General features: G+C 41.1%; 1 protein-coding gene across 1 annotated transcript in view; it reads left to right on the top strand.

Annotated features, from left to right (window-relative positions):
• Positions 1-23571, top strand: part of TRABD2B (TraB domain containing 2B) — a 251066-nt gene that overhangs the window by 172087 nt on the left and 55408 nt on the right. The window contains exon 4 of the mRNA XM_079980385.1: positions 10830-11004. Within this exon, the coding sequence (XP_079836511.1) occupies positions 10830-11004 (175 nt within the window). The remainder of the gene's footprint in view (positions 1-10829; positions 11005-23571) is intronic.

Here is a 23571-nt window from a genome sequence, read left to right as displayed (position 1 = left end):
TAGCGTGCTCACATGCAGTAACAGCAGAGGAAAAAGCCAGGTTGTTTGTGGACCACATCTTCAGGCTGCATGGAGCTCCTTCGAGGGTTATCTCAGACCGCAGGAAACAATTTACCTCGAGGTTCTGGAGGAGGCTCATGAGCTTGTTGCAGGTAGAGGTGGGATTCTCGACGGCGAGACACCCGGAGACCAACGGGCAAGCAGAGAGAGCGAACAGTATTTTACAGCAATACCTATGCTGCTACGTCAATGAGAGACAGAACGATTGGGTAGAGAGACTAGCACTGGCTGAGTTTGCATACAATAATGCTGAGCATGTGTCCACGGGGATGAGCCCGTTCATGGCTAATTATGGGTGTCACCCCAGGGCCTTTCCTGGGAGGGGGGAGGAAGGGTGGAGCGTACCTGCGGCAGAACAGTTTGTGGAAGAAATGGAGGCCCTGCACCAGCAGCTTAAGATGAACTTGGAAAGGGCCAAGGAAGTCTACAAGAGGCAAGCAGACAAGCGTCGCTGGGAAGGGGAGACGATAAGGGTGGGGGACCGGGTGTGGTTGTCCACCCAAGGGCTACCCTTTAAGGGAGGGTGCAAGAAACTGCGGCCAAAACGGCTAGGACCCTTTGAGGTAACGCAGCAAGTAAACCCTGTGGCATTCAGGCTCAAGTTGCCAGACAGCATGAAAATCCACCCAGTATTTCATAGGTCACTGATCTCACCGTACAGGGGGGAGCAAAGGTTCCGGGGGGAAGGAGGAGAAGGCCTTACACACCCACAAGTAGAGGAGCGGGAACACCACAACCAGGTGATGGAGATCCTAAATTCGTGGTGGCGGGGGCGGCAGGTGGAGTACCTGGTAGCTTGGGAAGGGGAGCCCGAGTCGGAGAACACGTGGGTTCCCGCGGGGGAGATAGGTGATGGAAATCTGGTGGAGGAGTTCCACGAACGGTATCCGAGGAAGCCCAAACCAATAGAGAGATTCTGGGAGGAGCAATTTGGGACCACAGACGAGGAAGAGGATTTTGTGGGTTTTCCTGCTTCCGAAGAGGAAGGAGGAGAAACGTCAGAAGAAGAGGAATCGGACTGTGAAGCCCGCCCCGTGCAAAGAGACCGGAGCGGGTGGGAAGCAGGGTTTGAGTCCTCGGAGGATGATAGCAGCTCCTTCCGGGGATTCCCTGCATCATCGGCAGAAGAAAGAGATGAAGTTACGTCACAGGTTCGGGCCGGGGGTGGAGGGGGTCCTGGGAGGGAGGTGGCTGTCAGGGAACTGACATCAGAACGAGAGGTGGAGGCAAGGCTCCACAGCGATGCAGGAGAGGGGACCAGCAGGGGGGAAGGAATTCAGCGTAACACCGGTAGAGAAGGGAGGGAAATGGAGGATTTGGAGAGAGGTCTCCAAGACCCTTCACTGAGACTAGTGGGGAGAGCGCGGACACGCCTCTGCCTTCCCCTTACTTGTGCAGACGAGATCCGCGCAGGGAAAGTAGGAGGAGACTTGGCGTCAAACAGCTCTTATGCTGGAAGAGGTTCAAGAAACGCCCACTGATGGATTCTGCAAGTGACTGACCGGCCACGGAGTGTGAGCTGTCAGCCAAAGCATGGTTGGCCAGGCAATCTAACCAAAACTGAAGGCAACTTACGCACAAGTAACCCCTTACAACCATTACAGTAACCCAAAGTGTTTTTAACCCAATGTACCACTGTATATGGAGGTGACTCCCATTCAGTTGGGGTGGGGGGGCACACATATGAAAGTGGGCCCAAGTGGCATGTACAGTTGTCTGCTTGGACTCTACCTAGCGTGAAAATAAATTAGGAGGGGAGAAATTTTCAATAACTTCCCTTAACTTTTGTATATCTGGGCTTTTGTTCTCCTAATAGGAATCTTTTATAACAGGCATGGAGAACCCATGATCCTCTAGTTGTTGTTAGACTCCAACTTCAGACTGTCTAAGGATGAAAGGAATTGGAGTCTAGTGACATCCGTTGCACAACAGGTTTCCCATCCTGTTATATAACCAACTGAATTGTAGTGGAGAATAAGTTAATAAAAGAAACTGTCCTGTACTGTCCTGTCCTGTCGCATAAATAAGAAGCACATTATTAGGAGAAAAAATTAGCTAACTATCATAATAATAGCAATAAACACATAACAAAAACTTACCTTTATGTCTATGGATAATGAGAATCTCACAAATAAAAGGGAGAACATATGATTTTACCATAAAAATAAGATTGCATCATATTTTTCCCCGCTGGAAATAAATAGTTTAGGGATGTTGGATCAATAAACAAAGAAACAAAACCTTGCTGTGGTGTGGGTCTGTTGCATTCCTCTTTCGATAATTTGCTTATGTCACTTAAGTCCTTATTTAAACTGGGTAAACCTGAGCAGGGCAAAATTTATTCCATTGGGCCATGACAGAGAAATACAACAGGAAACAGATCACTTTCTTATGCACACTTCTGCAAATACTTGACTCTCCTATGACTGTTCTAGCTGATAGATTTATGGCAGACTTTCTGGGCAGGCAGTCAAAATGATATGGAACTGAACATTCTTTAAAATAAAGATAGGGAAGGAATGCTTTTCTTCTGTGTTGTCCCCTAGATGGAAAAGTAGCCGCCTTGCTGCCAAAGAAGCTTTCTCTTTTCAGATCAAGTGAATGATTCATTTTGGGGCGTCAACTCAGTTATGACAAAAGTGACCCTGATGAGAAGTTCTGATTCTAATGGCTCTTTCAGTGCATAGCCCATACTAAGTTCAGGCTGCTTCAGTCCATGCCAAACAAATCACATCCATGCACTGCCACAGCACAGTTATTGCTCACCCCAGACTCCCACCTCTCTACAGGCTGAAAAAACTAGCACCATATCTGTCGTACATTTAAAGCAGCATCATACCACTTTAAACAGTCATGGCTTCCCTCAAAGGATCCTGGGAACTGTAGTTTGTTAAGGAACCCCCTGTTCCTCTTGCAGACTTACAGTTTCCAGAGTGCTTTAATAATCAATCTCTTTTCCTAGGTAACTCTGGGAATTGTGGTTCCATGCCCATTTGATGTCACTATAGCATGCTTGGATGTTAAATATATTTACTCATTTAGCACACCTTACCATCCCAAACCAGTATTTTCTTTTTCTTTTCTCTCCAGTCCAAAAGAGAAGTCAACTACTTCATTTTCTGTTCTTACTACTGGAAGTAGTGAACCTGCCTACATAGGTTTTTGGGCAGGCATAATAAAATTATAATGATTTAAAGTTCCATTACAGAAAGAAAACAGCTCCTGCCTCTTTGCCCTCCATGGGGGAGAGCATTTGTGTGTCATTACGATATGCTCACTGTCAATAAAATTGTGAAGCTGTTGCTGCATAACCATTTAAAATACGTTATCAGAACATCCTGCTTTCAGATATGTCCTTAAAGATTTAAGGCTTTTGATAAGCTTTAATTACACCATTAATTTGTTTCCATTCCAGCATTGGAATATATATATATATATATAATCTGGAAAGCTTCCAAAACTGGGCAATGAAAACTATCTTTGGAATTCTCTAACTACAATAAATATTAAATGTTGAGCCCAAGACCATTAGGTAAAGTGTTGAGTGATAAGCAAGCCCCTCAGTTGTTCCAGGAATGGTGTACTTCTTTATCTTAAAACAAAAAACAAAAAACCTCAACTAGCTCAACCCTGTAAGTATAATCCATAGTGTACTGGGGACATATTACCTTATCACCTTTAAGTTTAGACATAACACAGTGCAGCATTGCTGGCATAGACATTGTGTCCCGGTAGAGAAATGAAGTCATATTTCCAGAGAATAGTTCATAGTAAAACAGCTGCAGTCAGAGAGAGGCTTGTTGAGCTACTGAAATGACAGGATTGCTGAGCATTCAGTTGGACTGGTTCTAGACTTGTCATGCTTAGCCCACTGACTTGGGAGCCCTTTTCTTTTTTCAATAGAGATCAAACTGCAGGAGGCAGTGGAAGACAGGAGTGCCTGGCATGCTCTGGTTCATGGGGTCATGAAAAGTCGGACACAACAAAATATATAATATAAACATGAAATATTCAGAAATACTTTCCAATTCCTCACTGGGCTGAGTGTTTACAATGAGTGAGATACAATGCTCTCCAATATCACACATTGTGCTATTGCAATCATTTTATCAGGTCAAGCATTTCTGCTTGTCAGGCGGAACCATCTCCCCTCTTCTCCCCACAAGCACTGTTCTGGGGGTTCTCTTGACACCCCCCAAGCTGATTTTGGGGGCATCATGGGAGGAGAGAGTGGAAGGCCCCATTGCATTACTGGGACTCACTGCACTGGCTCACACTAGTGCAACTATTTAGTTGAAACCAGCCCAATATGTCCTCAACAAATCACGTTACCTCACAAACAAGCAAAGAAGCCATGACTAATTTCTCCAAAGCTTGCTTTGTTTTTCAGTTGCTTTTGCCTAGTGGTTCTGTAGCTTGGTGGGAGTCAGAGATGGAATCATCATACAAACCATGGTTATCAAGGCTCTTAGATTTGGATGTAGCACCAAAGCATAGTTAAAACTCCTGGTTTATAAGCCAACAACAAACAATGGCTTCATGCTTTGGTTTGTTGCCATAAAGGAAACCATGGGTCCTTTGTTGAGCTAGATCTGGACATTCAAACAAACTACACTTTGGCTGAACAGTCTATAGTTTAATGTTAAGTGTGAACTAGGTTTCAGAGTCTTCAAAACAGTTCCAAAGGAATACAAGATGCCAGTCTGTTGCGGTTTTTCCATGCATATTAATAAATCCATACAACGAAGACATTCCTGAAACACCAGTGCAAGCTAGCTGTCTTTCTGGAGGCTATGGAACTGCACTTGTCAGGATGGGGTAAGATGAGAAAGCAGCAGTGAGGTTGGAAGAACTCTGAGGGCAACACTGTTAATCTCCCTATCCTGATGCATGTAGCTTCGCCACCAGGAAGATGCCCTCACCTCAACCTCTGCCTCCCTCCATGAGCCAGCACTGGGCTAATCCTTAATCATTCATTGTTAATAATAAAAGAATGGATGGGCAGACTAAAATTGGAATGCAGATTCAAAGTCTCTTCAATGACATCCTGGCTTCTTCCTGAGGAATGTTGGTATATAAAACTAATACATCCATTTTAACTAGAACCATATTCTGATAAACTGGATGACCTTCTGCTTTGTTAATAAAACCTTTTGTGCCTCTTATGAAAGAACTATGCTGTTGAACAAAATGATGAAGCAAAGTATCTACACATTGTAATAATGGTTCTAATGCAGATCCTGACCCAGATAAAATAAGCCTCCCAGGTGGTGGGTTTCCTGGTTTGTGGCTCTTAGGTTGTATATAGAGAGCAGGGCTGTGTTATCATTAGTATAACCCAATATAAAGTGTTTTAGTGCTAGAATAAATCAAGCCTAAGACCACGCCTGTGCAAAAGAACAGAAAAACACATGTCCACCAGATCATTGGCATAGCTACCTGGTTAAAATTATTCTTCAATTAAAGTAAATAACTAACTAACTTTCCTCTGTTTCTTCCCCAGCTTATTGACTGGGTGGATTGCACACTCCTGGATATTATTATTAATATTAATTTATTTCTACTTTGTATATGGATTGAACTGGATTGAGGGTTTTTTTTTACAAATCCATGTTGAAAAACAGATGCAAGCATCCCTTCCAGCAGCAAATCTGATGTGGTGGGCAGTGACAGAGAACATACCAATTTCCTGGCTAAATCAGACACCACTCCGAGCAAGGAACCATCCCTCCTTGACTTACCTCACCTACTGTTCTCCTGTTTTTAATGGGAATGTCTTTGGAAATATAATTACATTTTTCCTAGGGTACATAAAAATAGCTTCCTAGCCACAAGTTCTCCCCTGTATTGCCACATTCTCTCTTTGATCAGCAGCTTATGCTCCAATTTTCTGCCAACTTGAATGGAGCAACTTTTTTTTGTGAAAGACAACAAAGGTTTGGGAATAAGAAAATAATTATTTGAACTTTTCCACATGTTCAAAACTCTCAAAGGTCTCATTCAAAAATCACAACTATGAGATTTTAGGAAATATCTTGTTTAAATATTGACTACAACTCTCAAAACTATATTCTGTTTTATTTGCATGCTCTGAAGTGCATATAGTACAGTCTGACACACGTTAGTTATGACTAAGGCATTGAAATAAATGGAACTTTTAATTAACTTACTTATGACTATCTTTTTTTCTTTGGTTTCCTTTGGGTTGTGGTTTTGTACAAGTTTTGTTGGGCTGGCACCATCATATCTGACTTGTTGACAGATGCTATAGATAGAGGGGTGTGTGTGTGTTTGGACATATGCCTTATTTTCCAACTGTGTTTTGTTGAAACTTTCATTTAAACTGAAATGCAGGGAGTTATACAAAATTCAGGCAGAGAAGAGGACCACATGATTTCCACTCCTCATTTTTTTTAAAAAAAAACTGCTCGAAAAGTGGCTTTTTAAGTACTGTAGTGCTATAGGATAAATACAAAAAATTACACAGAGATTATGATTTCTCAGGGATTTACTGAATATCTCTTTAATAGTGTGTGTGAGGGGGGGCGGGGGTTGGGGAGGAAGAGGAGAGAGATTTTCCCTCAAGGTGTTCACAAGATGTACATTCAGTTCTTGAAGACTTGAAATGCAGTGGCGATGACTCTGAGGATACCAAAAATAAGAAAGGGTTGGGAATCAGATGTGGAAACCTGCAGCTGGGACTGCCACTGACTTTTCTACATAATCCCAAAGGTAAAAGGTAAAGGTACCCCTGCCCATACGGGCCAGTCTTGACAGACTCTGGGGTTGTGCGCCCATCTCACTTAAGAAGCCAGGGGCCAGCGCTGTCCGGAGACACTTCCGGGTCACGTGGCCAGCGTGACATCGCTGCTCTGGCAAGCCAGAGTCGCACACGGAAACGCCGTTTACCTTCCCGCTGGTAAGCGGTCCCTATTTATCTACTTGCACCCCGAGGTGCTTTCGAACTGCTAGGTTGGCAGGCGCTGGGACCGAGCAGCGGGAGCGCACCCCGCCGCAGGGATTCGACCCGCCGACCTTTCGATCGGCAAGTCCTAGGCGCTGAGGCTTTAACCCACAGCGCCACCTGCGTCCCTAATCATAATCCCAAAAGTTGGTCATAAAACAGCACCAGCTGTTACAATTAAAAATCACACAGCATCTAGCTCAGTCTGCTGTTTATGGAGCATTCAGTCTTTGTGAGGAGAAAAAGGCTCACTACCCCACACATTCCCCCATCACTTTCCTTATTGCAAAAAAGGCTGGTTTTTTAAAAGTGGCTTTGTCACGTAAAAGTGCTGTAATCCACTTTAATTGTGCAAACCTAGATTTGCTGGTATGTGATTGAATCCCTCCTGCAATATAATGACAATGTGGAAGCATCCTTAATATTTTGTTCTTATATTTTTATCTCCAGGGAGGGGGAAGAGGTGTTTTGAGAGATTTTCTGCCTTGAGTGCCCAAACAGCTTTGCTGACCTTGAGTACTGTTTACCTTGACTTGAGATGGGAGTGGTATTTACTGCTCTGCCTCAGGTAGCAATATGTTTGTGGCAAAGACAAGAGTTCCCTGATGCTAACCCTCAGGTCAAGGCTTGCCCAAGATTGAACTTGGGTACCAAATGAGGTCTTCTGTTATGTGAATCGGCTACCCCTGCCCAGAGAGTTGTCTTGTGGCTGTTTTTCTGTTGGCATGTGTGGTTTGTGTGTGTGTGTCTTTGTCTTTCATTGGCCTAGATTCCACAAAAACACACATGGTATATTTACATTCTTCTTTTAAAGTCAAATTATATATATATATATATATATATATATATATATATATATATTTGATATCAATATATAACCAAGGGAGTATCATTATCCTGTTCCTCTGCTGAAATGCAAAGCAAAGTTTTAGGTCCACCACCTTCACAATGTGGAGTGTTTAGCTGTGCCAGCAGAAAATCATGATGGAAAACCCATTGCAGTCATGGAAATGCTGACTGAATGAAAACCCAAGCTCTCTTTCTTGCACTTCTCCTGTTAGGTTTGGGAGTGGGTGTGTAAACTCCCAAGGAATTGCACTACAAACTGGAGAGATTGGATCGTTTTTGCTTTCTTTATTTTGCAGAATGGGGCTGTAGCTTGCACTTCAAGGAGAAACAAAAGATAATGTTGTTAGCTATATCCTGCATGTGGTATATGTTTTAATAAAATGATTCCCTGCAACTTTTGCAAAGCCAAAATGGCCAGCCCATTTGGCAATCTCTCACAAGTATAACACTACGCAATTTATATAGCTGCAATAGCCATGAATTCTCTTTCTCCTTTTCCTCTGACATTCCATACTGCCATTATTCCTTCCCTTCCTTGTCATCTCTGCTTCTAGAGCTGCACTTTGCATTATAATGGAAACTTTTAAAAATCAATTTGAAAAGCATTGTCCCCTGCTTCTCATTTTAATTTCCCAAGCACAATTTATTTGCAAACTTTTTAGTTCACAATGACCCTGAGAGTCAGGCCACTATTATTTGTATATTACAGATGGAGAAGTGATCCTTTCCCAACGCTACCTATGAAGCAAATCTAATGGTCCTTGAACCAAAATGCTCCAAGTCCTGCTAGTGTTACCCAGTTTTGTCATGTTAAACATAACATATTAGTCTGTTTTCTACAACTTCCTGGAAAATACACTCCCCTCTCTCACAGATATTTCTGTATAGATAGCTGGGAGGTTGGGGTCAGTCTGGAAACTCTGGGCCATATGCACAATTAATTACTCACTTCTTGTCTTGTTTAATGAGGAGTGGTTCCCTATGTAAGCTCACATCCTGAAGCTGAAACAGTTGAGCTAACAGCAGCAGTTGTCACTTTAATAACCACACAGTCCCACACTTCCCACCTTTAGTTTCCTTGTTGCAGCCTGAAATAACCATAAACAGTTCTCCCAGAAGTTTTAAAGGTCTATAAATCACACAAGCAGGTGTCTTCTATGTCATATATTTTACAGCAAATTTATAAAATGCAATATTTTTCTGACCTTTGTTAGCACTAGGTTTCAGCACACATGAGAATGGCAGTGTATTCATTTTTAAAAATGGTGTGATTGCACAGCTTTGTCTTTTAAATGTTTTAGTACTTACTGTATGCTTTCCTTATAGGTATATAAAGTGCTCTCAGTAGCTACTGTGTTTTGATTCACTAGAACACTAAGCTTGAGCAGGCGTTGTTACATGAGAGCAGTGGCCAAGCATAATTTATTGGAGCCTGGTACAAGCTTGGAGCACAGTCCTTGTCTCACCAAAGACCTAATTGGTGTCCATTTACTATGCTTACATCCTTTTGTTTCTGCTTGCCTAATTCTACTTACAGTCCAGGGGTCGGCAAGGTTTACCTCGCCTGGCCCAGTTCACTCCAGTGGAGATCCCTCTGTGTGCTGGGGCGTGTGTGTGTGTGATTTCTGGCACCGCGGAGTGAGTCCCCACACTGTGCTGCGCCGGTTTAGTGCAGTGCGTGGGGACTCACCAAGCGGGCAGCTCAGTTCAGGGTGGCTTGTGGGCCAGTTAAACGACCCCCGTGGGCCGCTTGTGGCCCATGGGCCTTAGGTTGCCTACCCCTGGTATAGTCCAGTGTTGTCAACTCCTTCTCCTTCTCCTTCTCCTTCTCCTTCTCCTTCTCCTTCTCCTTCTCCTTCTCCTTCTCCTTCTCCTTCTCCTTCACCTTCTCCTTCTCCTTCTCCTTCTCCTTCTCCTTCTCCAGGCAGGATTTCATAGGTAAACATCCCTTTAGACACCATTCCTTAATCAGGGTTGCACAAACCTTATCAGGTGGGCACTTCAGATACTAAAAAAAGAACTCCACAGCTGTGTTTCAGCCCATTTGATGGCTTACAGATAAAGACTTTCTGGTTTTTAACTCTGTCCCCAAAGTCACCTGCAAGAAAGACTTGAATCTATCTTCTGAACATGTGAGGCTAAAGATAGAGAATAGTTCTTTAGAGAGTTTGAAAGAGGAATCTTGGCTTGTGGTACATGTATTCATTGCACTCACCTCTAGGGAACAGGGTCTACATATTTCTATATTGTTTCAAAAACCTGTGAACCAGAGGTCATAAGGGAACAAAAGAAATACATCTGTACATACGGAAGCAATGCTTTCCCAAATCACTTTCAACTCTTTTTAAAGAACTATGGTATGAATCCAATTATAGCCAAGTCAGATATTTCTCAATGTACAGAAACAAGTGTTCCTACTAGTCCTAAAAGCGGGCTGTTTCCCTTGAATACTAGGTACTATGCTTTGGACTATGAGATGGGAATTGCTTTTATTTTCAATAGATTTCTTAAAAGAGATTTGTATAATAAAGTAAGCCCTGTCCCATTCCAGAGGGTCTATGGTTCTCTATGTGAACACTTGAGGTTCTACTTTTTTATATATATAACAAAATGTTTTATAAAAGAAATACATGTCTATGATTCTATGTTAAAAAAGAATTCACTGCACATGAACCATTATTGAATACTTCTGATTAAGAAAGGAGAATATCACACAAATCAACAAGGAACAGCTACTTTGAGCCAAGCACAATGTATTTCTAATGATAGAAATGGGGAGAGAGTGGGGGGTATCTTTGATTAATGGACTAACCAACAGCATTCAGAATGTGGAAACAGTGGCCTATTCCCCTATGCCTTCATGTTCCATCACACCCTTCTTTTGATGAGCCAGGTTTATTTTATTTTTCCCCTAGCATGACCTCTTCCTGACACTTATTATTCATTTCCATTTCAGCTCCCTAACTTCATCAACACAACCCTTCCTCCACATGAACAGGTTACAGCACAGGAAATTGACAGCTACTTCCGCCAGGAACTCATCTACAAGAGGAATGAGAGAATGGGGAAAAGAGTGATAGCCCTCTTAAGAGACAATACTGACAAGAGCTTCTTCTTTGCCTTTGGAGCAGGTATGGTCTTGTTTTGTTGATTTCCACATATACTAGTGACACACAGAGAGACAACTGTTATCTCCCTTTTCCTGTAGGCTGCATATACATGTTTTCAGCATTTTCCACAAAGAAAAGTGCTACCTGTTGTTTTGCAATGACATTTGCAGTATAGTCAAAGGTTGCCTGCCTGTCTGCTAATTTGCAGCAGACCTATGGAGCACAATTTCGTAAGCTTAAAATGGATTCAAACTTAAGTCGAGAAACACGCCTCTTGCTAACTTTGAGGAGGGATTTGGAGTGCCAAACTAGAACAGAATGCAGAATTTCACAGCTGGCAACTAAGTTTCCATTGAAGTGAAACAAAACAAGCAATCACATGTTTAGGGTATTGACATAAAATTGGATCCAAAGGTCTCATTTAAGGAGACCTTAAGCTGAACTCCAACCATCATTCATTTTGTGGAGGAAGGGGGAGCAAGCAGGAAAAGTGGGAGGGGGGATATTTTGAAACAACATATGTATTGCATGTGGGAATACACACTAGTCCCCTGTATGTATTCTGGCCTCAGTCCAGTACTGGAGTTTCCAATTTATTATTTGCCTCCCATGGAGTCAGCATGTTTCTACAATAGGTACAAGCCTACTTCATGCATATCCACTTAGAGTGTCAGGTTTCTGCGATCTGCTGTACCCTGGGAGAATGAGATGATCGCAAACACTTAGAGTGAGCCTTCCTCCTCCTTCCCAAACTGAAAACAGATGCTGTTTATTGAGCAGCATCATTTCAATAAAAGTGTGGAAAAGAAAGTTGTGCAAAAAGTTTGTTCTCCTTTGGTCACAGCTAATGTAAGCCATGCTGCAAAGAAAACAAATGGTAATTCTATCATCTCTTTATTGCCAGGATATGGCATGAAAGACAAAAGGCACCCAGTGGTATGGAACCATTGATTTATTGAATGACTAGGACCATCTCATTCTCTACATTTGCCGGTATTTCATTCTACAGCCAATGAGACAGCGGGAATGTCATCATGTTAATCATGGGATTATTAAAATAGTTAATAATTAGCAGCTGTGAATATGGCAGGTCACTGACTGGGACATAAATCTTAAGGTGGTTTTGTAATGATATAAATTATTAGGTTAGAATTGTTTCTGATCTGCTGGGTTATGGCATCAGAATAAAAGTATCAGTTTAAAGTACGTATGCGGACATTGGAGAGGAATAGAGCTCAATGGAGCTCAATTCTAACAAATGCTTTTTGAGCACAAATTGTAGAAATCCCATTTCACAAGAAATTTCTAAGTTATCTTTTGTTTTAATTTTTCTCTTGAGATTCCATCCACACGTAAGAGGCCGTATACATTCTTGCTTAGTCTGGAATGGAAGTCGTATAAGAAAGTTTGGATTCATGCATCTTCACAACTCAGCTGCTAAAATATGTTTACACACAGAGAGAAAGTGTATCATGCATATATATTGTACCTCATTGGAAGAAATTATATTTTTGTTGAGTCATAATTTCCCGTGGAAGGCACGGTGTGTGTCCCTAGCCATCTATGGATACATCTGTGGGTACTCATGATTTTGCACCTGAAAAATACCATGGTCATAGGCATCATTGCTGGGATGCTGCAGTGGTATCTGTGAAGGAGTCAGTTTTTACACATTAGGCTCTCCATATCATGGCATCAATCTGTGGTTCTGCTTCTAGTTCCCAGCCAGCAGCTCATTCTTTCAGAGGACTCGGTCAAAAATAGAAAAGGGATGTATGGGCCAAGGCTCTAATGCCAAGGCCCTTCCCAGTCCGCTGCTGTTAACATAAATGTCACCCCTTTACAACCTTTTCTTGCCATGGAGTTAGCAGCAGTGGTGAATGTGTGTGTGCATGGACACCAGACGATACCAGACAGGAGATGGGAGAGTGATAATTTCTACTATTGGTTTAGAATAGGAGTTCCAGCATGAGTGTTGGTGTGTTCTGCTGCTTTTAAGAAACTGCTGCTACATATGCCAAAGGACAGTGCTTTGTTTCTTTGCAAGAGAGATAAAAGAATATTCCATTATAATTAGTGTTTGTGAATATGACTGGAAGCCTGCTTGAGCTTCATCAGAGCTATATAAGGAGCTCTTGATAAACAAACATTCTCTTTAATGAATAACCTTGGTCTGGAGGGTACACAAATGTATCCCTGGGGGTTGTCAGGAAACATAGAAGAGATTTTGAATGTCTGAACTGCCATGTTAACCCTTCACATCAACACAAACCTTCCAGAGTTGAAAGGAAAAGTCTTCTCCTTTTATTACAACTCAACCTTGTGAGCTTCTGAGTGGGCAATTGTAGCTTATGAAATCTGTAAGACTTGTAGCACTGACATCTTTACAACAGCAGTTTTCTACTCAAGCCGTTCTGGCAGGAGAGACCAGAGATGTTGGGCATTGCCTTAAATTCATTAGAGCAACACATAATGGTGTGTTGTTGTTGCTGTTGTTGTTTTACTAAAGTTTACTAAAGTTTGCATGGCAAGCAGCACAAAATGAAATACACATCAGAATACATTGCATTGAGCTTTAGCTGCTGTGGATCAAGTCACTGCCCCTGTTGCAACTTCTTGGTGGAAATTTCTAGGCTCAAGGTGGAATAATTTTCAACCTCTTCAGTAATTACCATCATTTCCAAGTAGCTACAGCGGTATCATAATATGTTATCCACAAAATATTTTGGGATGCATCATATGGAGGGATACATTGCCTGCATGAGCTGCCCTGTTTAAAAGCTGCTAAAACACCTTCCCCAAACTACTATCTTATTCTTATGAGCGTAGGCCTCTTCAGGCATTTCTTTCTCCATGCACTTAATGAATGAACTCACCATCTGCTCTCTCTGTGGACCTCCAGGAGTTAGAGGATGACTATCTGTAGCGGAGGGTGGAGGGTGAGTTGTGTAGGCATGCCACACTTTGCAGAACCCTGATTACTCTTCAACTCACGGAGAGCAACAAGGAAAGCAATGGGAGGGGTGGGTTAAGTATACTCATCCCTGGTTCCTCCTCCATGTGACATTAACTGTGTGGATAAAGCAGTAGCTGATGAGGGATTAAAAGTATGAGACATGATACAATGTTGTGTGAAACCTCATCCTTGCAGTGCAACATGCAGAAAAGATACATGGACTATAAAAATCACTTTACACTGTTATCATTGGCCAGACAGTGGCATATACATGTTGGCATGCCCTGAAAAGGAGCCATAATACTTAGTAGTACTTTGTATGAATCTAGGCAGTTTCAAGTGTTCTTAGCATCTCTCAAGCATTTTCAGTAATACTTACATCAGCCCTGTACAAAAGACATTATTACTTCCATGGTGTAGATGGTATACCAAGACTGGTAGATATTGACTTTTGATGAGTTTGTGGCAGTGGTGGGATTTAAAGCTGCAGTTTCAGCCACTATGCCTCAATGGCAGATGATCCTATAGTGGCCCCTTCATTTGTTACACTTTGGGGCAATCTCTTAGGTGAAATTACATACATATTTTTCAAATCACCTACAACGCAAGACACTATTGAACTTCCATAGGCTGCTCTGAAATGCCTCTATTCCCCACAGCCACATACTACATGATTGCAGTGCTAAACCATCATTACAGCTGAGCTCAAATTTCATTTATTGGAAACCCATAGGATTGCTTTCCAAAACCAAACTCAAAGTCTGCCTTGAAATATACCACACTCCCAGGCTCACACAAATTGGAAAGGTTCCAGAAATATCAACAAGAATGAGTCAGAGTCTGGAAATTGTGCAATATGGCAATGGACATGCAACTGGATTCCACAAGGGAGGCTAATCTGGGCTGTATTTCTAGGAATGGGGGCATATGGGAATGCCTCAGATCGCTCAACCTGTTGGATATTGCTTTGTAACTCACTTTAGGGAAAATATTTGGATTTAAGATTATTTAGTCCCATTCAATCCCACCAGACCAGACACACCATTACGTTATCTAAGAGCTTGCTGAGATATACATTTGATGAAGAAGTGGGAAGTGGTAAAGAATAAATAACAACACCCTGCCTACCTCTACATTCTGCATCTACATCTTATCGTCTGAAAAATGATAAGCAGTCATGTGTTTGGGTCATTCCTCCTGCTACTCTTATGAATAGCACTTGCCCCCCCCCCTCATTTATTCTCTAATACAGCCATATCCAGAGAGCCATGAAATATGAAGAACTGGAATCTGGGAGTATTTAATGCAGCCTCCCTCTTAAAGTGAATATTTTGGTTAAAATTTTCAAAATCAATATGTTCTAGATGTAGACTGTTGGGGTCTACATATGGTTTGAAGTTCCATTTCGCTATCTCCCCCATCCATTTGTAATAGCATCTGAGGCAGGCATGGGCAAACTCAGCCCTCCAGATGTTTTGGGACTACAATTCCCATCATCCCTGACCACTGGTCCTGTTAGCTAGGGATGATGGGAGTTGTAGTCCCAAAACATCTGGAGGGCCGAGTTTGCCCATGCCTGATCTGAGGCCTCCAGTGTTGCATGCCCATCAGTCCCACCCCTATTTGCTCCCCTATCAGATGTTATCAGAAATACATGGACATCTAGGGTAGGGCCAGGAGGCATGGTGGGATAGCAGGTGTGCTTCCAATTCCCCATCACTGTTTGGTTTATGTATGGAGGGTGAATTAGTGATTGGGGCTTCACTCTCATATGCACTTTCTACTTTCTAGACCTGTGTAAGTTCAACTGACACTTTCAAAGAATCCCTAACTTTCCCAGGTCATTTACCTTATACGCATGCACGCGTGCACACACACAAACATTTTAAAAAACCTTTCGAAAAGTTAGTACATTCCAGAAGTGTTGCATCTATGCACATTGCGTGAGATGTTTAGATTTGCAAATCGGAGCAATAAATATAAACTTGTGTAAATTACATTGCATGGCTGTGTGTTTATAGGAGTTAGATTTTATGGTGGCAGAATCTGGGACATTCTAGAGCACGATTCCCGAGCTTTTGGATATAGTGTGCATTGTCTGTTAAAATACAATTGTTATTCCAGGACATTAGGCTTGATTATAACCCTTTGGGGATTAAATAAATGGGTTAGCTTGACACGCTTTGGAGTAGAGTTGGTCTTTGTTGGAAAGCTTCGCCCTTGTGAACTCAAGTGATTGATAGACAGCACATTGTACCAGGCAAACTTGTAAGTGATGAAGTGAACAGGGAGTTTCCCAACTGCCTTCTCCAGCTGAGAAATAGCCAAGCAGCCAGGATCACATGTGCCATTAAAAAGAGTTAATATTTTGGCAACAAAGAATACACACATAAAATCAGTGTTTAAGGGGAGAATGTCTTCTGGCTTATTTCATTTTTATGGGCAAATAATTTGCAAGTAACACATATGATAACAAACAGAATTTATGTATGCTGTTAATTTGGGCTTTATTTTTCTTAAGAAGTCTGACTTACTTATGTTCATTTCTACTTTGCCTTTTATTCTAAAATTATCTTTGCCACTTTTGGACTTGATGGCTGAGTTTATCACCTCTGAAATTAAGACAGGGTTCAAGGACACAATGTTTGCTAACTGTTTGATCATGGGAGGAAATCATGTTTAGCTAAGCAACAGAAGGCTGTGCTCCTGAGGCCGGTTAGGAACTAAACACATGCCACATAAATATGGCTCAGATTTAGGAGGCAGCATGCTGGTTTCAGTGCCACCTACCTCGCAGCCAAAAGATGTAGCATGCAATTTTGTTTCTATATGTTTCTTCCTTATAATTCATTGGACTGAATAAAAGAGCCTTCATATTTTTTAGGCTCCATACACACATTTTACTCTAGAAGCAATGGAAATTGAGTATAGTCATACCTTGGAAGTCGAACAGGATCCATTCCGCAAGTCCATTTGACTTCCAAAACATTTGGAAACCAAAGCACAGCTTCTGATTGGCTGCAGGAAGTTCCTACAGCCAATCAAAAGCAGTGGAAGCCCTGTCGGACTTTTGGGTTCCAAAGAAAGTTCACAAACTGGAACACTCACTTCCAAGTTTGTGGCATTCGGAAACCAAAATGTCCAAGTACCAAGGTGTTTGGGATCCAAGGTACTGTTCTTTTCTATGCAGTCCACACATAATATCAATCTATTGCATATTTTTGCCTCTGAAAAGTGCTTCTGAGCAACTGATTTAATTCCAAAAATAAAAGCTTTACATTGATTCTGCATTATCTCCCAGTGTATCCATTTGAAAATACAGTGGTACCTCGGGTTACATACGCTTCAGGTTACAGATTCCGCTAACCCAGAAATATTACCTCAGGTTAAGAACTTTACTTCAGGATGAGAACAGAAATCGCGTGGTGGCGGCGCAGCAGCAGCAGGAGGCCCCATTAGCTAAAGTGGTGCTTCAGGTTAAGAACAGTTTCAGGTTAAGAACGGACCTCCGGAACAAATTAAGTACTTAACCCGAGGTACCACTGTAGAAGAAAACAGATGCTGGTGGTCTCACCTGCCCAATGATGTTATGGGTGGGTTTATATGGAGAGAGTGAAATTACAACTTCCTTCACCTGGGGCATGTGCAGGGAAGAAAAGGAGTGGATAACCTAATCAGGGGGAAAGTTTTTAATTGTGTTTTTCAATTAGCCACACCCATCCTTGTGGAGGGCAAGAACAAAAGCCAGTCTAGATTGAAAGCTGCATGTTGAGAGTGAGCATAAGATTTTTCTGTTCCACAAATAGGCTAGTGTGTATGCTGCTTCAGTCAGCATTGATTAACACTGTTCCACGAAGCAGGAAATGGATGTGAACAGGATAAGCAAGGGACACAATCCATAGTTCTAATCAGTGGAAGGTTTCAGTTTATATAGCTCCATTTTTTGTAGGAAAAATTCACAGTTGGTAATGGACATGACTAAACGACTAAGAAACAGCAGCAATCACACAATACAATTTTTGTGTGTTATCTGTCATTGAGCTGGATTGATTATGGAGAAAATCTCATAGTAAATTAGTGGAAGATCTCCACTGATGCACCATTTCCCCCTTTCTCTTCTTTTTAAGGGGATTTGAGTCTTGCTGTAGTAGTGATGATGATGGTGATGGTGGGTGTAAGGGGGAACATTAGAAGAGGATTTAAGAATTTGTTCAATAGAAAACAAGTGAGTACAGTTTCATTTAGTGAATGGCCTGGGAGATATGTAGAGCACTTGAGTCGTTGAGTTAATTCTGTTAAACAACGAAGCTGTTTGTATAGGTTTACAGCCACTGCAGTTGAGAAACACACAGCAGATTCAGAATCTGTCTCCTACTAAATTTAGTAGAATCAGATTACACAAAAGATATTTAAGATAAATAAGATTTAAACAATAGGGGTTCTACTGCAATTGGATTAATGGTAGAATCCCTTTGAGATGTGGTTAGGCTTAAGCTCTCTAAATAGTGTGTATTCTTTTGCCTAATTCGTTTAACCATTGTTTTAATAAGTTCCTGAAATATATTAGGTATTTGACAGATATTTATTGTGAAAAATAGCTTGTGAAAAAAAAGGATGAGTAGCAGCTAGATTGAAAAAATAGTGAAAATTCTGTGTCCCTTTTAGAAAAATGACACTTGGCTACAACATCACTTGAACTTAGCCAAAAGCCCGAGAAGCAATGACACTTGGCTACAACATCTGACTTGTTTGGCACTTTTCTTCAAGTTTTTATCATTCATTGTGATGCTCTGGCGTGACCCACCAGATGAAGGCCAAAGCGAAAAAGTAGAGTCTTCGTCTCAATCTAATGACTTACAGTCATTGGACATGACACAGACAACCAATTCAGTGATTCATCTTCATGGTGTGGGTGTCATTAGGCATGGAATAGCTCACACTTTTCCCCCAAGGGCAACTGGATTTTAGGAAACTCAAATTTTGTTTTGGATATGCCACAACAAGCTACCACTATCCTTCAATTACCACACACAGCAGTAAAATGAGAGTAAATAATAAAATAATGCCTGCATATATGTGAGGAATACTTAAATTCAAAGACCCTTCTTTAGAGACAATCTCTCTGTTCTAACTGATGACATAATCACTTTTGGGTATCAGAGGGTGAGCAGAGGCAACCAGGGACAGAATCTGGTAAACTTACAAAAGAAAAGAGTGAACTAATGTTTCACAGTTGCTGGAATTACAACCGTCCATGCATATTTGGGAAAGTTGTGGAATGTATTTCCCAAAAAAGTTTATATAGTAAAAATCTGAAGTGCAAATTGACAGACTGAAGGAAATTTGGAAATACTGTGGAACCTCGTTTTTCGAGCATCTCGGAAGCTGAACATTTCAGTCTTCAAACGCAGAAAACCTAGAAGTAATTGCTTCTGTTTTCAAATACACCTCAGAAGTCAAACGGCTTCCGAGGCACGTTTCTCCATTTTCTTAATGGAATTTGCCAACCGTCCATTGAGCCTCAGTTGTCGAATGTTTTGGAAATCAAACGGTCTTTCAGAATGGATTACATTTGGCCTTTGACAATATATCTTGGAAATTTATGAAAAAGAATCTCCATGGGATGGGGGTAGGCCAAAGGTTTGAAAATGGTATAAGTGCAATTTATTCTGAGCAAAAGGCGAAGTTAATTGTAAATAATGTGGTTATGGATGAACTACCTATAGAAAAAGGGACACGTCAGGGGTGCCCAATATCCCCATTACTTTTTATATCGGTCCTGGAGGTCCTGTTAAATATGATTAGGGGAGATCAGCTGGTAAAAGGGATTCAGGTCGGAGCCAGACATTACAAATTAAAGGCTTTTGCAGATGACTTAGTACTGACCTTGCAAGAGCCAGACACTAGTACCAAAAGAGCTTTGGAATTAATTCAAGTATTTGGCCAGGTCGCAGGATTTAAGTTGAATAAACAAAAAACCAAGGTATTGGAAAAGAACTTAACAAATGTTGAAAGGGAAAGATTCCAAGAGGAAACTGGGTTAGTGGTGGCAAAGAGTGTAAAATACCTGGGGATTAACATGACATCTAAGAATGTGAACTTATTTAAGGACAACTATGACAAGTGCTGGACTGAGATAAAGAAAGATTTAGAAATATGGTCAAACCTGAAGCTTTCCTTGTTAGGTCGAATTGCTGTGATCAAAATGAATGTATTGCCTAGAATGTTATTTTTGTTTCAGACATTACAAATTGTTGATAAACTGGACTGTTTCAAGAAGTGGCAGAAAGACATATCTAAATTTGTCTGGCAGGGCAAAAAGCCCAGAATTAAGTTTAAGATACTTACCGACTCTAAAGAAAGAGGGGGGTTTGCCCTGCCGGACTTAAGACTTTACTATGAATCGGCAGCTTTCTGCTGGTTAAAAGATTGGCTACTTCTTGAAAATGCAGACATTCTAGATTTGGAAGGATTTGACAATAATTTTGGTTGGCATGCATATATCTGGTATGACAAGGTTAAAGTGTATAAGGGTTTCAAAAATCATATTGTCAGGAAAGCACTATATAATGTATGGATACGGTATAAAGATTTACTGGAAAACAGAACTCCCAGGTGGCTTTCACCTATGGAGGCTAAGGAAGTAAAGAAACTTAATATGACAACCAATTGGCCGAAATACTCTGAGATTTTAGAACAAGAAGGTGGTGAATTTAAATTACAAAGTTATGAGAAAATAAAGTCCAAGGTACGAGATTGGCTCCATTATTTTCAAATAATGGAGGCTTTCAAACAAGACAGGAAAATTGGTTTCCAGGTGGAGAAATCGAAATTGGAAACAGAATTGTTAGAACCCAATACTAAGAATTTATCAAGAATGTACAACTTGCTGTTGAAGTGGAATACAATAGATGAGACAGTGAAGTCTGCTATGGTTAAATGGGCACAGGACATAGGTCATGACATTATGTTTGCTGACTGGGAGCAGTTATGGACCACAGGTATTAAATTTACGGCATGCAATGCCTTACGAGAAAACATTATGAAAATGATTTATAGGTGGTACATGACCCCAGTCAAGCTTGCGAAGATTTACCATTTGCCCAATAACAAATGCTGGAAATGTAAAGAGACTGAGGGTACCTTTTTCCACCTTTGGTGGACCTGCCCAAAGATTAAGGCCTTCTGGGAAATGATTTATAATGAAATTAAGAAAGTGCTTAAGTGCACCTTTAACAAGAAACCAGAGGCATTTCTCTTGGGTATGGTCGGCCAGTTGGTGCCGAAGAAGGATAAGAATTTCTTTTTGTACGCTACTACGGCAGCAAGGATTCTTCTAGCAAAGTATTGGAAGACACAAGAGCTACCCACGCTGGAGGAATGGCAGGCGAAAGTGATTGACTTTATGGGACTGGCAGAAATGACCGGCAGAATCCACGACCAAGAGAAAGAGACTGTGGAAGAAGATTTAAGATGTATCTTAAGAATTATTATAAAACTGAGGAGTGTTAAAATGCTGAGGGAAAAGAAGACGTAGAATTGCAGCGATAATTGGGTTTAAAAATTTAGGGTGGAATAGAGAAAGAGGACAAATTTATATTTAATTGGGTAAGATAGGTTGCTGAATAATGGTACTAAACTAAGGATGCAAAAAGGGAAAGGTATGGGGAAGTCCGGGAAAAGAGGGTTATGAAAATAAGGTTAAGAAAATATGAGTTTGTTGTTTGTTTGTTTTTATGTTGTTTTTTTGTTTGTGATAAAAAATTGGAAATTAATAAAAATCATTTAAAAAAAAAAAAACAGAATGGATTACATTTGACAACCAAGGTTCCACTGTAGCTTCAAGTGAACAGTGAAAATCCACCAGTCACAATGAAATTGTGAATGCCACCTCCTGTCCCCACTGAAATTGCATTAATGTTTCAATTAGTCTGGCAAAACTTCTGTGGAACAATGTTAATGTTAACCACTTTATTTCTAATGCAAATAAACCATTGGCTATCTCAGAATGACTCACTTATTTCCTGTGTTTTGCCCAGTGATAAGAATAACCAAGTGGGTAGTACTAAGACCATAGCTGTCAACATTTCCCTTTTTTAAAGGGAAATTCCCATATTCTGAATAGGATTCCTCGCAAGAAAAGGGAAAAGTTGACAGCTATGACTAAGACAGAAGTTTAATTAAAGTTCTCTGTCATTCATCAGGCTATACTGAGATCAGGCAGTGAGAGCACTAGGAATGGTCTAGGGTTTGGACCCATAAATTGAAGTTACAGTCACCTTACATCATATAATGTCAGGTGCATGGTTCCAGAAGAGCTTCACATGTCTTGATCCAGCCCACTGACTAGATTCAGTTTTCTGCCCCTGTTTCACACATAGGTTATTTCATATTTTTGACTGGAAAAAGATAAATCACGACTACAGAGGCTGAATGAGTACCAGTATGAAAATGTAATGTTTGCCCATTAGTGTGAATAGTTTCAAAACAGATGGATAGATGCTTGTATGCTTGTAAAGCCTTTCCACCTTTCTTCACCTCTCATCAATGGGGAGCCAGAGCTACCTCTTGTCTTCCTAACAGCTAGTCATTGAGACCTCATCCTTTGGACTGGTGTAAATCAAAATAAGCTCCCTTCACTCTAAAATGTCTTCACCATCCTCATCTGTAAAGAACCTGAGAAGCTCCATACATATCACAGATAGTAAGACATGGCCCAGTTATATCTTTAAATTGTACATATAAATGGTGTTTCCAGAAGAAGAATCAGCATGAAACCTGAGAAAGCGTTGTTCTAATTAATGAGTTAACTTTACATTAACAAAGGCATACCTAAAGATGTTGAGATTAAATGAGAGATGTATACAGTGCTTTTTTCTTTTTTTAAAAAAATGTTTAGGGGCACTCTCATTTTCCTACTCGTATTGAAATACTGCCCCTCAATGAGGCCAAACTTAGATTCACAAAATGTTTAAGGGTATGTGTATCCCTGCCCACCCCCGAAAAAGCACTGGTTGTATGCCATCATATGTGTTCTCTGTGACCTCAGGGTGGGCATCTGCCAAATATGCAGATACTTGATTTGATGGCTCGTTCATCTGTTCTGATAGCCTATTTCAGTGATGGACATTTTGGCTTCAGTTATCCAAAGCAAAGGATTTTAGGAACTAATTTGTCTCTTTGAAAAAGAAGTTGAAATAGAATCATTATGGGGAAAAATAAGGAGTAATGTTGCCATCACCAGACTAAAGTGTTTGATTGCATATCTAAGGTTTCAGTCATATACCCACTTACCTGGGAGTAGCCCTGACAAATTCAGTGGGACTTATTTCTGAGCAGGCATATATATGATTTTTGTAAGTCACTTGGACAATAGATAGTAACTGGATTGTTTGATGAGGTGATCCCAGACTAACCACAATCCTAACCATGTCTATTCAGAACCTAGAGGCAACTTTCGCCTCAGCTTTGCTGCCCACACATTCTGTCATCTCCACCAACAGTGGCACCAGCAGTGACTCCCAGTTTCCAGTGAGCTCTTACCAAAATCCTACAAGATCTCAAGGAACATGAGAGATCTCGCGAGATCTTGCCAGAAACTGGTGCCACTGTAGGCACTGGCTCACAATGCA

Source organism: Podarcis cretensis (genome assembly GCF_951804945.1).
Source record: "Podarcis cretensis genome assembly, chromosome: 6".
NCBI lineage: Eukaryota > Metazoa > Chordata > Lepidosauria > Squamata > Lacertidae > Podarcis > Podarcis cretensis.
This window is presented reverse-complemented; position numbering and strand designations above follow the sequence as displayed.